The sequence below is a fragment of the Ranitomeya imitator genome, chromosome 8 (genome assembly GCF_032444005.1).
Source record: "Ranitomeya imitator isolate aRanImi1 chromosome 8, aRanImi1.pri, whole genome shotgun sequence".
Lineage (NCBI taxonomy): Eukaryota > Metazoa > Chordata > Amphibia > Anura > Dendrobatidae > Ranitomeya > Ranitomeya imitator.
In genome coordinates, this window is record NC_091289.1 from 165,700,129 (window position 1) to 165,715,827 (window position 15,699).

General features: G+C 45.3%; 1 protein-coding gene across 2 annotated transcripts in view; it reads left to right on the forward strand.

Annotated features, from left to right (window-relative positions):
- The window catches only part of ABL2 (ABL proto-oncogene 2, non-receptor tyrosine kinase), a 39,895-nt gene extending 24,408 nt beyond the window's left edge, over window positions 1-15,487 (forward strand). Inside the window, exons 2-11 of one of the 2 annotated variants that reach the window (XM_069737760.1) lie at window positions 4,811-4,981; window positions 5,895-6,190; window positions 6,311-6,583; window positions 7,651-7,735; window positions 7,827-8,004; window positions 8,083-8,267; window positions 9,421-9,573; window positions 9,852-9,941; window positions 11,059-11,226; window positions 11,350-15,487. In XM_069737760.1, the coding sequence (XP_069593861.1) occupies window positions 4,811-4,981; window positions 5,895-6,190; window positions 6,311-6,583; window positions 7,651-7,735; window positions 7,827-8,004; window positions 8,083-8,267; window positions 9,421-9,573; window positions 9,852-9,941; window positions 11,059-11,226; window positions 11,350-12,872 (3,122 nt within the window). In that variant the 3' untranslated portion in view covers window positions 12,873-15,487. The remainder of the gene's footprint in view (window positions 1-4,810; window positions 4,982-5,894; window positions 6,191-6,310; window positions 6,584-7,650; window positions 7,736-7,826; window positions 8,005-8,082; window positions 8,268-9,420; window positions 9,574-9,851; window positions 9,942-11,058; window positions 11,227-11,349) is intronic. The other variant, XM_069737761.1, reaches the window with a different exon arrangement.
- Window positions 15,488-15,699: the final 212 nt, after the last annotated feature.

A 15,699-nucleotide genomic window follows, 5' to 3' on the forward strand; every position in this document is an offset into this window, starting at 1 on the left:
GATTCCGCACAAAGAATTGACATGCTGCGGAAAATAAAACGCTGCGTTTCCGCGCTTTTTTCCGCAGCATGGGCACAGCGTTTTTTGTTTCCCATAGGTTTACATTGTACTGTAAACTTATGGAAAACTGCTGCGGATACGCAGCAAAATCCGCAGCGTGTGCACATACCTAAATACTTAGCCCCATTTTACGGATACTTGAGGGAACGAATGCAGTGTTTGGCTGATGTAACAGGGACCTGAGATTTTTTTCCTCTGAGACGTCCCAGCCGCTCTGATCACTGTGAGTGATACACACGGTGAGCTGTAATATCCTGTGACTTGTCTGATACAGTTGTAATGCTCATCACGTGTTGCTCATAGATATAAAGGTTTTCATAAGGACCCATCCATGATGGACGATCAGAAAGAAGAATGATGAAATTCATGGTGATAACCTGCTGGGGAACAAGCCTTTGATGATCAGTGTAGAGCAGCTGGAATGAAACCTATAAGTTACTATGTGTTTGTCGTGTGTCACTGCTCCCTTGTTGGGTAAATACACAAAGTGGATAAGCAAGGGGTCACCAACATTATTTCAAAACCCATGTATGGTAAATCTATATATAATATAGTCTAGTGGGACCCTAAATCGGACCATAGTGGACACACTGCATATTAATAGCCAAAACCAAAAACGAGAACAAAAGCAGCAACCAGTCCAAAATAATGCAAAAAATACAACAAACTTTATTAATCATGAGAACAGGTAAAAATAACGGAGAGATAAAACAATCCCCGTACTACACGTAGCATGCACATATACTATGGGCAGGTGATAGGTGCCAGTAATATTATACAAACTACCCTGTGAATACAGTATACTAAACGTTATAGGCTATGCAAAAGTCACCACATATGATTACATGTATAACGACCCATAGGGTACAAGCAATGGCGATAATGCATAATATCATGTATACATACCGGGCAGGGTACATAGATAACACGTGTCCAAGGGCACCGCACACCTGACCCCCCCGACGCGCGTTTCGGCTACTGCCTTTTTCAAGGGGTATACTAGTGACAGGCTGGGTGAGGTATATAAGGGAAAGAAGCACACCGTGATAGGGCAAGCACTAATTATATAGCCAATGGCAGCACAGTACCTAATAGTGATGAGGTCCCAGGTGGATCCACTCACAGAGCGCCCGGACGCCACGCAGCAGGAGTCGCACGGGGCCCCATGCGCTCACCGCAGCGATGGCGCCACATCGCCCCGGGCAGAAACCTCACTTCCGGGTTAGACTGCTACATAATGTCCGCGCATGCGCGAAACACATTAAGCGGCCATTATAGAGGAGGCCATGTGGAAGTACACAGCGTGGCCATTATAAAGGGGACCAAACTGCTCTCAATGGTGCAGACATAGACACGGGAAACTACCATTTCCATACTCATATGAGACCTAAAGTAACATACACTATAGTTTAAGAATAATCACATAAACCCTTATACATCTATGCACTGACTAGTGCACCCAAATAGGGAAAAATAGCACTACAGTCACCTAGATAATCAAGTGGCCCACATGTATATAGGTGTACTATCCCAATCATGGACGATCTATTAAAGATCCCTCAAATAGCATATATATAGAGAAAAAAAGGCCCAGGTGTGAATACATAAATGATAAAGAAAAAATAAAATAAAACATAAAAGAAAACAAATTATACTGTACATAAAAAACACAAAACAAAAAGAGGGAACTGTCCGTCATAATCATATATCGGAGTCACATACGAAAAGACCTCCGTGCAAATATATACAGTTCATAAGGTGCTAGCAAGTGTCCATACTAATAAATCAGAATGGATAAAAAAGGTCTTTTCGGTGGCCCATTTCGTATATACTCCATCCAGTAAACCGGTATATGTAGTTCAAGGTTTTTTGGTGGCCCATTTCACAGATGCTCCATCCAGTGAACCGGTATACGTAGTTCAAGGGTCTCCGTAGCGTATTCATACAATAGTGATAAGTAGACCATCCTCTCAAAGAAGAACCATTAATGCTAAAAATACGAAAAAAAAAAAAAACACCCATTAAAATCACATAAAAAAATTATGCATGCGGAAATGCGCACAGGGATATAGGCTACAACAACCGGTGGACTACAGAAATGGGGCAAACAAAATATTTTCATTTAGGCCCTCCGGATATATAGTCTGGAGACGCCAAATCCATCGCGTCTCCAGCATAGCAAGTCTCTTAGATAGTTGGCCCCCTCTGATGTTAATTTTTAATGCATCAATCCCCCTAACCCTCAAGGATGTAGCATCACATGCGTGATGTTCCCAGAAATGCCTAGGCAATGTTTTAAGCATAGAGGGGTCCGTGCAGCCGCGTGCCGCCTGTATACCCAAAACATGCTCCCGGATACGGACTTTAAGTTGGCGACTAGTTAATCCAACATAGATAAGCCCACAGGGGCAGGTGGCATAATAGATAACATACCGTGTTAAACACGTAATATGTGTTCTGATGGCATACACCTTATTACCCCTTGAATTAACAAACGTATCACAGGAGTCCACGTTGGGGCAGGCGACACAGCGACCGCACGGACTACATCCAGCCCGGGAGGCATGTCTATCCAAGAAGGTCGGGGGACGCTGACTTACATAATGGCTACGGACCAAACTATCACGGAGGTTTCTGGCTCGTCTAAATGTCAATAATGGCCGAGAAGGAAGAAATTTTCCAATAATTGGGTCCACCCTCAAAATTGGCCAGGCTGGAATGAAACCTATAAGTTACTATGTGTTTGTCGTGTGTCACTGCTCCCTTGTTGGGTACACTAGATGTAGTTTCAGCTGACCGTCCCTCACTTGTATTATGACTTTCTTTTATGGGACAGACGGCTATTTTTAACCCTGTTCTTGTTGATCTTTTGCTCCCAGAGCTAAGTATTGCCTTTTGGTATCACGCTTTTTGCGTTGTCTGCTCAGCGACAAATCAAATGGGTCCTCTAATTCTTCTGTGCACAGGCAGTGTACGCTGCCCCATGTATGCTTGAAAAAGACCAAGTTTTGGTCGAAACGTTGCTGTTGTATCATGGCTAAATAAAGCACTTTTTGAAGATTTCTACACCCGAGTGGAGCGCTGTTCATTTCATGTTGGATGGTCTTGGAATATCCAGGAAGGTTACCTGGACATGGAACGGGCGCCCCAGTAGAGTGAGTGCTGTCAGCCCCTCTTAATTTTGTACACCGAGAGCGAAGACCACCTTAGCTTTACGTTCTCGGTACACATTAGATGGCTGTCGTCCAACTCGCCCATACTCGGGAACACTCGGCTCAGCGCTCCTGTGGTCTCTGTGATAGAGCCGCTGCCAGACTCCTCTGGCGGCGTCTTATTTTTGCAGCAGCGTCTTTATCTCCGCACCGAATAAAAGGCTTCACTGATTGAATTCCAACCACCTGATCCTAACATAATCTGTTTGGGACCCCATACATATTGGAGGTTGGGGAGCAGCGTGCCCTCAAACGAATGATTAGAATAACTCGCCTCTTCTTATCTGAGGTTTTGTTCACACTGGCCTTATGGTAAATACGCGGTGATTGCCCATTATCTGATTTTCCATGTGTGAACATACATTTAGGGTCTGGATTTCCACAGTAAGGCTTCTTGTTTGTGTGCAGCCAGCGGTTATATGAAGCGTTGCGCTCCTGTAATAGATCTTGTAAATCCCATATATTGAGTTTAGATAAACTATTTTCATCATCCAGAATGCACATAAATGATTCCCGCATTCAAGGAATGGTCTGGCTCGGTGACATGGTGTAGGTCCTGGTTATTTTGGGAGATGACACACGTCCAGCCTATAACTGGCACACCATGCGGGTGATGTCATGGTAGAAATAAACGCTGTCTAGTGGTCGGCGGAGGAGCCTGGAAACCTGCCCTCTTGTTTTTCGTCTTTCTATGTCATTTATTTTTATCATGGTGTCTGTCTCCCGGATTCTCCGGTGTCTGGCTCTTCTCACTAAACATTGCTGCCCTTCTTTTAGCATCCAGACTGCTGGACTTGGGGGGTTTACATTAGGGAATTCCCTAAATGACAGACCTATAAAGTCACTGGAGGTGGAGACCTCACATGGCCGTGACCCGGCTGTGGTGGTGAGGACTTGATCTGACCTAACATTCGGCCAGAGATGAAAGTGACCCCTGCTCAGAAGAACCTTTTCATTGTCTCTCTGGCTTCCGTATGGATCATACACTAAGACGTAAACGACCTCGGCAAAGTTACGGAGCCTTTCATCTTTCTCAAGTGTTGTGTAATTGGAGACTGTTTTTGTTCTTTTTCATACCCTGTGGGTGAGGGAGGGTTAAAATATGCCTAAAAATGCAGAAAAGTATTAACTATGTCCCCAATGGCAGTGTGTGTGTGTCTGCTGGTAAATATATTGTCTCTGGGGTCCAATGTTCCTGAAAACGAGGGTCCCAAAGTGTGCGGGAAATAAAAATATCAAAGAATTGGTCTTATTTCTTCCTCTATGTATGAAAATGACTGTGTATAAGAGGACGAGCGAAGCTGAAGAAAACCTCAGTCTTGTTAGAAATGGGAGGTGATTTTCTAGTGATACATAATCTCTTCTCTCTCGTTGATGGGACTTTTGCCTTCTTATTACGCATTTTATACATTTTTGACACTTCCGATGTGTTTGGTTATTACTTAGGAATGTTGTTGTGGTGACTCAATACATAATGCAATGACTGAGATAATGGCGGTGAGTCGCCGGGCGTCTTATGTCTCCGCTCTTCTTCCTAGAAGCATTGCACCGTCCTTATGGCAGCGACTCCGAACCACAAGCGCTCAACGACGCCATCCGCTGGAGCTCCAAGGAGAACTTGCTGGGAGCAGCCGAGAGCGACCCCAACCTCTTCCTTGCACTCTACGACTTTGTGGCGAGCGGAGACAACACCCTGAGCATCACCAAAGGTGCCGTCTTCTGCTTTTCTTATGTCATTTGCTCAGTCTATTATTGATTGTTCTCCTAAGATAGCGGTAAACTTAATCTCACCAGTAAAGTCTCATTATCTGCCGGCCCCTAATATATTTTTTTATTGTATTTTTTTCCATTTTAAAATGTAAATTAGGAGAACTTTTATTCCTGATTCTCACCGTGCTAACCTTCCTTGCATATTTAAAGGGGCTGTCCAGGTTTGGCACAAAAGTCTGCGGTCTCTGTGTGACTGCAAACACGTGCACTGTCAGGATTCTCCTGTGCTGGTGACGAGACCAGGCGATCTAGTGACTGCAAGCATGCGATATTCCTACTCCTAGCTGCATACAGATGTGTGTGACCTCTCTTAATACAATTTAATGGAACACGTCTAATTGTAATGCAGTGACCTGACCGCCTGGAGAATCCTGACAGCGTGTACTATGCACAATGTGAGGATTCACAAGTCTGCAGTCCCAGAGAGAGACTTTTGTGATAAACCTGGACAACCCCTTTAAAATAACTTTCCAGGCAAAACTGATATGCAGAGAGCCTGAAGGGACGATGAATGACAGGTTTAAAGGGGATGTTGGCATCAGAAAATGACCTAATGTTTAGATTATTTTTTTTTTAATTTCTTTAATTTTTAATTTATTCTATATAATTTTTATTTAAAATGTTACTTTCTGTATATAAAATAAAAAGAAGAAATCTTGCAGCTGCCCAACTGACAAGTAGACTAATCTGTTATGATAATGAGACTGCTGAAAAGTCTTCTGCCCTGACCACTGTAGAAGTTTGAGTCTAGTATTGGTTTATCGGCGAGTGTATAAAACATTTAAGATTTTTTTTTTTTTCCTCTAAAATTAATATCCTAACTTTTATATGTAACCTTTTATTTTATTGTAGGAGAAAAGCTGCGTGTGTTGTGCTATAACCAGAATGGAGAATGGTGCGAGGTGCTGTCTAAGAACGGTCAGGGCTGGGTGCCCAGTAATTACATCACTCCCGTCAACAGCCTTGAGAAACACTCCTGGTACCATGGCCCTGTGTCTCGGAGTGCGGCGGAGTATCTTCTCAGCAGTCTTATTAATGGCAGCTTCCTGGTGCGAGAGAGCGAGAGCAGCCCGGGTCAGCTCTCCATTTCCCTGCGTTACGAGGGTCGCGTCTACCACTACCGCATAAACACTGCCTCTGATGGAAAGGTGAGGCTGACGTGGGAACACGGTGACAGTGGCTGGTGGATGTCATTTCGGCACATAGTTATCTTATCGAGACGCGTTCACACAGAGCTCATGTCAAGCCGAGCATTATTTGTCTTCCAGGTCTACGTCACTGCAGAAAGCCGTTTCAACACACTGGCTGAACTGGTCCACCATCACTCCACCGTGGCCGATGGCCTGGTCACTATTTTACACTACCCTGCACCTAAGTGCAACAAGCCCACCGTTTATGGAGTGTCCCCCATTCACGATAAGTGGGAGATGGAGCGCACAGACATCACCATGAAGCACAAGCTGGGAGGGGGACAATATGGAGAAGTTTATGTTGGGGTCTGGAAAAAATATAGCCTCACTGTAGCTGTAAAAACGCTCAAGGTAAGAATAGCAGCGACTTTCTTATTTTTTTCTTTTTCTATTGCACAGGTTGGGGGTAGTGATGAGCGAGCGTGTTCGCCACTCAAGTGAGCAGCAGGGATTTCGGGTGCACATCGCTCGTGCTCGAGTCCTTGTCTAGTATGTTGCGCTGCTGTAAAACAGCCAGATAATGTGCACAGATTACCGGCCTTAGACAGTCCCTACATGTTTATTGGCCAACAGCTGTGAAACATGCGGGGCAGGAACTCGAGCACCCCAGTGCTCACTCCAGTGGTGCGCACGCTCGCTCATCACTAGTTTGGGGCTCTTTTGAAAAGTTTACCAAATACCAACACTTCTTATTGGCCGAAAGTAGCTGCATCTGATATTCCGAAAGTGGGCTCAATGTGATCCAGTGGATCAACATCTGTACATAGGGCTCGCATAAAGGTGCCATCCTATAAGTAGGCCAAAATCCTGCGGCAGATTGGCAGTGTCCACAATGAGTTAGCGAACCTTCTAAATCTCCACCAAATTCTGTCTTTTTTCTTTAAAGCTTGGTTTTGCTAAATGTCCTGCAATGTGGTAAGACTTGTAAAGGGTCAGCTATTGACTTATAGGTTGGCTACCTCCAATATGCGACACCAGAAAGCCCGCTATAAGACTGCCGGGCCTAAGACTGCATTCACACATCTGTATTTCACTGTCCGAGCATGGACCGGAGGCAGGTCTCCGGACCCGAACTCCTAAGCTCATATATGCTTAGGCTGTGGAGAACCGGTCAGGAGAACCGCCGCTGCTCCGTGGCTCAGACTGTGAAACATGGATGTGTGAACCCCGTCCTGCTCCCGGCAGTTTACGTGAATGCCAGCGACCGCAATCTATCCATTCATGATAATATAGATTGTTTCTCAGGCTGTGGACCTAAAGCTAATGATGTTATCCTTCCAGACGGTTCCTGATCTGCAGACACTCGCGGGCGGCCGTCTTCACGGCCATTTTATATACCATAGATCATTTTTAATTTAGTTCTGTTTCTCCTAAAACTGGTTAATGCCCCTCATAGCTGCGTTGTTCATCCTATACAGGAAGACACTATGGAGGTAGAAGAGTTTCTGAAGGAGGCTGCTGTCATGAAAGAGATCAAACATCCCAACCTTGTGCAACTCTTAGGTGAGTACAGAAAGAAAGTGGATCTGAAGTGATGTCTGCTCGATCTACTGGGTATGCAATGTGTCCCTCCTCACATTTCCTGTCCCGTCAGGTGTCTGCACACTGGAGCCCCCGTTTTATATAGTAACAGAATACATGCACTTTGGGAACCTGCTAGATTATCTCCGGGAATGTAACCGGGAGGAAGTGACGGCCGTCGTTCTGCTTTATATGGCCACACAGATCTCCTCCGCCATGGAGTATCTGGAGCGGAAAAACTTCATCCACCGGTGAGCGGCATGCACCGCCTTGTTACATTGATCTTATGGCAATTTATTTCTGGCTAATATACTATTCCTTCTTTGTAGGGATCTTGCTGCAAGGAACTGTTTGGTTGGGGAAAATCACGTGGTGAAAGTGGCTGACTTTGGTCTGTCTCGTCTTATGACTGGAGACACATACACAGCTCATGCCGGTGCCAAGTTTCCTATAAAATGGACCGCTCCTGAAAGCCTGGCATACAACACTTTCTCCATAAAATCAGATGTCTGGGGTAAGGACTGTGTGCCGTAATGTGTCTGTTATATACAATATATAGCTGTATGTGATGGATATTGTTAAAGGGAGTCTGTGAGCCCAAACTGAGTATAAACTAAGCACATAACAATGTAGAGCAGTGGTCCCCAACTCCAGGCCTCGAGGCCTGCCAACAGTGCAGGTTTTCAGGATTTCCTTAGTATTGCACAGGGGTTGGAATCATCACCTGTGCAGATGATCACATTACCACCGATGCAATACTAAAGAAATCCTGAAAACCTGCACTGTTGGCGGCCCTCGAGGCCTGGAGTTGGGGACCCCTGATGTAGAGGATATGGCCCCTATAACAATCACACCTTCAGTGTCCTAATGTCCTGCATAGACTGAAGTTTAATCAGGCATGCTAATTATGGTGCTCAGTGCACCCTTGGTGTGGCCAAGAGGCTGAGTGCAGTGCTTCACCCACTGGTTTCGCATGTTCCCGACTCCCTCACGGGTGATTGACAGTGCTGACTTGGCTGGACATGTGAAACTAGTGTACAAAACGGTGCACCCAAGCCTCTTGGCCACATCAAGGGTGCACCGAGCGTCATCCTTAATTTAGTGGATGTTAGCGCATCTGATTTGACTCACTTTGTCCTATTCTGGTTACGTAGAAGAAATGACAATTGAGTGGTGGCTAGGGGGAAAAAAAACTTGCATCTGTTTGGCGCACTGGCTTAACTTTGTTGAGATGACTTATTTAAAGGGGTTGTCCTGTCCGAATCGATAAGTCTGCAGTCACTCTGTGTGATTGTAGACTTATGAATCCTCCCCAGCGCACACACTTGTAGTGAGCGAGGCCGCACCCTGTCTATTGATGCATCCAACTTTAGGGCCCGATCTTGCTCTATAGAAGTGTAGAGAGAGAGTTCGCTTGTGTATAACTGATACATACATATGGTCCCATGTCTGAAACCGGCAAATCCCCGCAGCGCACAGTGCATGCTCTGGGAAGATTCAGAGTCTGCAGTCACACAGAGTGACTGCACTTATAAATTTGCATCGGACAACCCCTTTAAATTAATGTCAGTATTAGACTTCGCAGAAAGTTGTTTTTTTTTTTTCTTTTTTCTTTTCCCAAAGCTGTGCTTTCTTCTAATCGATGACTGTACTATCTCTTTATGTAGCTTTTGGCGTGCTACTATGGGAGATCGCTACCTACGGCATGTCCCCATACCCTGGCATCGACCTGTCCCAGGTTTATGACTTGCTGGAGAAAGGGTATCGCATGGAGCAGCCAGAAGGATGCCCTCCGAAGGTCTATGAGCTAATGAGAGCTTGTGAGTAACTTCGTCTTGCTTCAAGACTTGATTGGTGTCCAATAGCCTAGAATTGAATGTATAAGCATAATATTATTCATCGTGGTTTACACCCCTTTATCAAAACTGGCCACAGGGCAGAGATTGCTATAAAAGAAGTGTTACTAGTCCGGGCGGGGGCGCTGGAGCTCTCTGAGTTCTGTCTGTTTCATACCCTTTATCTCTTAGGATATTTAGGCATGATATGCTATTTATTTTCTGTAAACCATTTTCTCACTACGTGCTTTTCGCTCCTTTAGGTTGGCAGTGGAATCCCGCCGAAAGACCTTCCTTTGCCGAGACGCACCAAGCCTTCGAAACAATGTTCCATGACTCCAATATAAATGAAGGTAGGTTATTATTAACCTGACAAAATGGCAATGGAGATTTGAGGAATTCTTTCTATCATGTCATATGAATCGTCATCACTTGCTCATTGGTGGTAGCCCTTATTGATCCATTTTGCTAGTTTAGCTCTTTGGTTTCTTCATAGATTTTCCTTGCACAGCAGAACTGCTGTACAGCGAAATATCGTGCAACCCCATTACCCGTGGACCGGGCTGTGTTGCAGTTATCTACAAAGTGAGCAGTCAGGAGTTTCACTTTGTCGAACAAATGACAGAAATAATTTGGTCCCTTCGTTCTTGTGATCTTTCGAATCCAAAAGTCACACACTTCGTGTCCTAAAATTATCGGGTCATACAGCAATAAACCCATACATCCCAGGGGTCGAATAACACTGCATTATTTGGGGTTACTGATTAGTGATGATCGGAAAAGGTGTTATCTAAGCATGCTCTGGTGCTAACCGAGTGTTTTCAGCTTGCTCGAGAAATATGTTCGAGCCCCGGCGGCTGTTCGACAGTCACAACACATGCAGGGATGGCCTAACAGACAATCCATGCATGCGTATGCGTTTGACCTATATCTCGGGAGCTTTTCCATTGTATACACTGCAGTATATATAAAAAAATTGATATAATAGAGGATTTGTTTCATTTCTGTAAAATGTTCTCTCTAAGTTCCGTTAGTGATTAAAAAAAACAACAAAAAAAACACTAAACTCTACTCACCCTCACTGGGTCCAGTGCTTAGTCTTCGCCTCTGCTCCCAATGTCTGATATTGACTGCAGCGCTGACAATGAGCTTTGGTGGCTATCTGCGACCCATGTCTTCTTCTCGACATGGACCCTGAGCTTACTGACTGGCTGCAGTGCTGTCGATAACAGACACCGGGAGTAACAGCACAGACTCCGCACTGGACCTGGTGAGAGTGAATAAAACCCTGTTTGTTGCTTCTTTATTTTTAATATACTAATATCAAAGCTTATAGTAAAAACTTTACTGAAGGGGACATCGCCTATAAACCATTATAGATGAGTAATAATGTAGCTGAAAGCTTCCTGGTGGTCAGTGACACCATTTAGTGTATCCCTGATGTGACCGGGCATGTTGTTCCACTTGCAGAGGTCGCTGAAGAGCTGGGGCGCACAGCTTCCTCCACATCATCTTATCAGAGTCGTCTTCCCCTGCTGCCCTCTAAGTCCCGAACCCTGAAGAAGAAAGCGGAGAATAAGGAGAACATTGAAGGCACCGGCGATTCGTCAGATAACTCCACCTCGAGCACAACGCCAGGTAATCGAGATGCAGATGTGTTTCCTGTGCTTATTCCATGTTTGTGAACGGCTGCCATGTTGGCTAGAATCTGTTTTTACATGCGACTGCGACATTTTTGAGATTTGCCATTTTTCTTATTAGGAGTTCTTCGTGGATCTCCTGTAGCAAGTGGCTCCCCGGCTCTTCCACGCAAACAGAGGGACAAATCTCCGAGCAGCTTACTGGGAGACTCCAAAGAAACCACATTTACACGGGACCGAAAGGGAGGATTCTTCAGCTCTTTTATGAAGAAAAAGAGTGCCCCGCAGCCCCCAAAACGCAGCAGTTCCTTTCGGGAAATGGAGAACCAGCCTCACAAAAGGCCAGAACTAACTGGAGAGCTGGCGGCTTTCCAGGCACTCGATGGTCTAGACACTCCGGCTTCTCCAGCCTCCCATAAGTGTTATGGGGGCACATCTCAGCGGGGTTTTGCAGAAGAACCCGTGGGGGGAGTTAGTGGAGGATGGACAGGGATATCTGGCTTCTTCACACCTCGTCTCATAAAAAAGACATTTGGATTGCGGACAGGAAAACAAGGAAACACCGAGGATCAGTCCAAACCTTTCCCTAGGTCAAATTCCACATCATCCATGTCTCCTGTCGTTTCAGAGCAAGACAGGATGTCCATGACACTCCCCAGAAACTGCCATCGGACTAAGGTGCAGCTGGACCGTGCTGCCTCAGTGTCTTCACAGCCGGAGGAGAACCAGCAGGAACTTCCAAGAACTGCATTAGATATGGCGCCCCCGCAGCCACATAGAGATAGGGGAAAGCCCAAATTGCTTCCACGGACTGGAGGTGGCGAGCGGAATGGTGGTCTGCGCACGGGTGCAGACGAGAGGTCATCGCCCAACAAGCATATCGGAGGCGCCTCTTCGTCTTTCCATTCTGCCACTCACAACCACAAAGTGCCCGTTCTCATTTCGCCGTCCCCGAGGAACGTGTCTACGGATATTCAGCTGGTCGGCATGGATTCTTTAGGTCACACGTTCAAATTGCTCCAGGAGCACGTTCCTTCTGGTACTGAGAAAGACCGGCCTTCTCATCGCCGGCTGAAACCTAAATGTGCGCCCCCTCCTCCTCCAAATGTAAGATTCCTGCAACATCAGCCTGCAGATGAGACAGCCTCAGCCGCACCTTCGCAGCCGCCCGTCACTGAAAGGGCAACCAAGCCTTCCCGACCCATGCTGCCACCACCTCCTCCTGTTACCCAAGTAGGGAAGCTTTCCAATGGGGCAGCAGTGGGTGGTAGGGGAGCGTTACGGAAGTCCAAGCAACCTGCAGAGAAGGTTCCTGCAGAAAAAATAAGCAAAGAAGCTCTTTTGCAGTGTGCGGGAATGCTGTCCAGTGCACTGACCGTTCCCCAACCCAACAGCCAACTGGTTGACACCGGACATCAGCTTCTGGACTATTGCACTGGATACGTTGACTCCATACCCCAAACGCGGAACAAATTTGCCTTTCGTGAGGCCGTCAGTCGATTAGAGGTCAGTTTGCAGGAGCTGCAGGTGTCTTCTGCAGGTGCTGGGGCAGGAAATGCGTCGTCTGCTTCCCAGGGCTCAAACCCCGTACTTAATAACTTGCTGTCCTGTGTACAGGAGATCAGCGATGTGGTGCAGAGGTAGCTATAGATGCAAAACACCCTACAGTGACTGTCACCAAGCTCATGCACTGGCAAGTGTGGGACGGAGGCTAGTAACCTCATGTGCGGGGGACGCCGTGGATGGGGGTCAGCCTCTCTTTTATGGAAGAAATCGTGCTAAGCTGGTTTCGACCGATTAGATACAAATCCAGCAGAACACATTTTAACACTAAGACACCAGACATTTTTATTTTTTTTTCTCTTTTTTTTTTTTTATCAGGTTTGCTTTGCTTTGTGTTTTTTTTTTTTTTTTCTCTTTCTTTATACATCTCAGGTTTAATATATTTCTCTCCAAATGGAGCCTTATTTTCCTCCATGGGTCCAAAAAACTAGTTGTGGAAGTTGGGTCAGTCAGTTGTCTCATGATGGTGTGTGGATTCATCTCGGTGCCTCTGGGTAGAGTTTGGTGTATATATGTAGAGCCAAGAAAGAAGACAATAGGGAAAAGTCATTTGTTCTGCATGAATGGATTTGGCAGTGCCCATCGCCTCCTCCATTAGCAGAGATCAAATTGGGTAGGGGTGTTGTATTCTTCATGCCTTTTATGCTGGAGGTGGCGAGTGGTTTGGAGACTCTTGGCAGCGGTCCTGACAGGGTGGTATCGAGTCTCCATGGTCTATACACCATCCTACATACCCAGCTTATGATTTCACCGGGCGACAGTCACTCAGTCACCTTGTCCCCGAGTTCCTATTCCCTAGTAGGTGCCATTCCCATAAATATTCCTGCTGCTTCCATTGTATGTACCCCATGGGAACACTAGCCATGAACGTATAGGTCATGAAATCTGACATGTTACAGAAATTGTGCTTTTTTTTCCACCATGTTTATTGGTTTTCCACTTTCTGTACCATCATAGCATGTTTTTCTATGCATTCTCTAAACCACCGCGCGATGTGACTAATTCGCCCACCGTCGGCACTAGTGTCCGTGTACTAGGCACACATTTTTTGGATGCCACTTAATCATCGAGTTATGATCTATTGTACCTCAGCCCGGGGTGCGCACTCACTTTCTGTAAAGCATAAACTGCAAAAAAAATATGTATATGGGAGCATTTTTTGTGATCACGGTTAACGCTGGCTGTACACACACAGTTAATGAATGCAATGGTCTGATACGCTGTTACTGGGCAGTACTGGAAAACGGTCATAACTGGAGTCTCAATTATTAGGTTAGTGGTATAGGGGGTGCATTTACTTGTGCAAACGTCTTGCCTGATATCCATTGTAACCATGGTGTCGTCAGTAGCGATGGGGGGGGGGGGCGCTCGCTGGATGTATAGGTGGGAGGTATATCCACTTCAGTCATTGCTATATTGGCATTGACGTCTTCCCGTGTATAGTGATGAGCACAAAAGTCATTTATTGTATTCCAACCATCAAATGCAAATTTAAGACCCCAATATCCTAATACTAGATGACTGCAGATTGCAAAGTGCTTCGATTTAGCAGAAAGGCAAATTTTATAAACGTGGATCATAAATGTCAGCTCGGGTCGGCTGCAGAAGATTGGGGTTATAATAAGTGGATGGTGAGGGTTGTAAACTTGGATCACATCCCACCAGGACAAATAGAGCGCAGTGAACGCACCTTTTATCACAGACGTGTCAGTGCCTTGGCACCTTTGCACCCCAGTGACCACCGCACATAACATTTTAGCCACCTGAATGTAGTTTTGATTTATTTGGGGGGTATTGGAAACTATGCTGCATGTACTAATAGTGGCCTGCTGTTCTTCCTTTACTTGTGCCCCTCGCTGGGTCACAGAGGTAACCTTGCCCTCCATAACAGTGCTGTCAGTTCGGCACATAGCAGAATATGTACGTTTCATGATTGTCTGCCGCCACATGTCCCTGCAAAAGCAGACACTTGGGCCAGTAAGCGCTTACCAATGTATTGCTGCAGTAAAAGCTGCTCCAGCGACTCCTGCAGAGGGGGTCGTACAAGACGCAAAACATTAAAGCATAATTGGGTTGTATGAGACTACGAAAAAGTCTACAGCGCCCCCTCGTGTTCATAGGCAGCGTCTGGTACTTCAGCTCAAGTGATCAAGGCTGACCTGCAATGCCAGACGCCACACCTGGGCAAAAGTGGCGCTGTTTCTTATTTATACAACTACGATTAAGTCTGAATTATGGCCAATATTTGATTCGGCACCTTCCAGGGGTTTAGGAAGATGAGATATTGGAGCTTGTTTGACAGGATCCTACTTTGAGAGCTTTAAGTCGCAGAGATCTTCTCTTTTCATGGGAGCACAAACGTCTAATTTCTCGGCTTCCTGAACCCCGATAAATAAGATTCTGTATTTGAGAGGGCACGTTCAACAACACTAAGACCTTTATAATGTTCTTCATTTCTATATCTTTGTCACCAAGCTCCTCAGCTTGTCTTCCTTCCCAAAAGTCTCCCCCACGGCAGGTTACCTTTGTGATGCTTCTTGCACTACATACTTGGGATCACTACCAATCCAAAAAGCATTGCAGGAGAACACGTCGTCTCTGGGATAGCCGGTGCTGCACACCTCCGCCTTGCTTCCTACAATCCACCAGTGTTTTTCTTTCTTTTATTTATATATATATATATATATATATATATATATATATATATATATATATATATATATATATATATATATATATATATATATATATATATATATATATATAGTTCTTGTAATATATTTTGTTGGTGTTTTTTTTTTATTTAATTTTCACTGGTTTATTTTCTGACTGTGAACAGCTAACAGTGTTAAATGTGATGTGAATGTGACTTTTGAATGGATGACATGTTATATATATAATTTTTTTT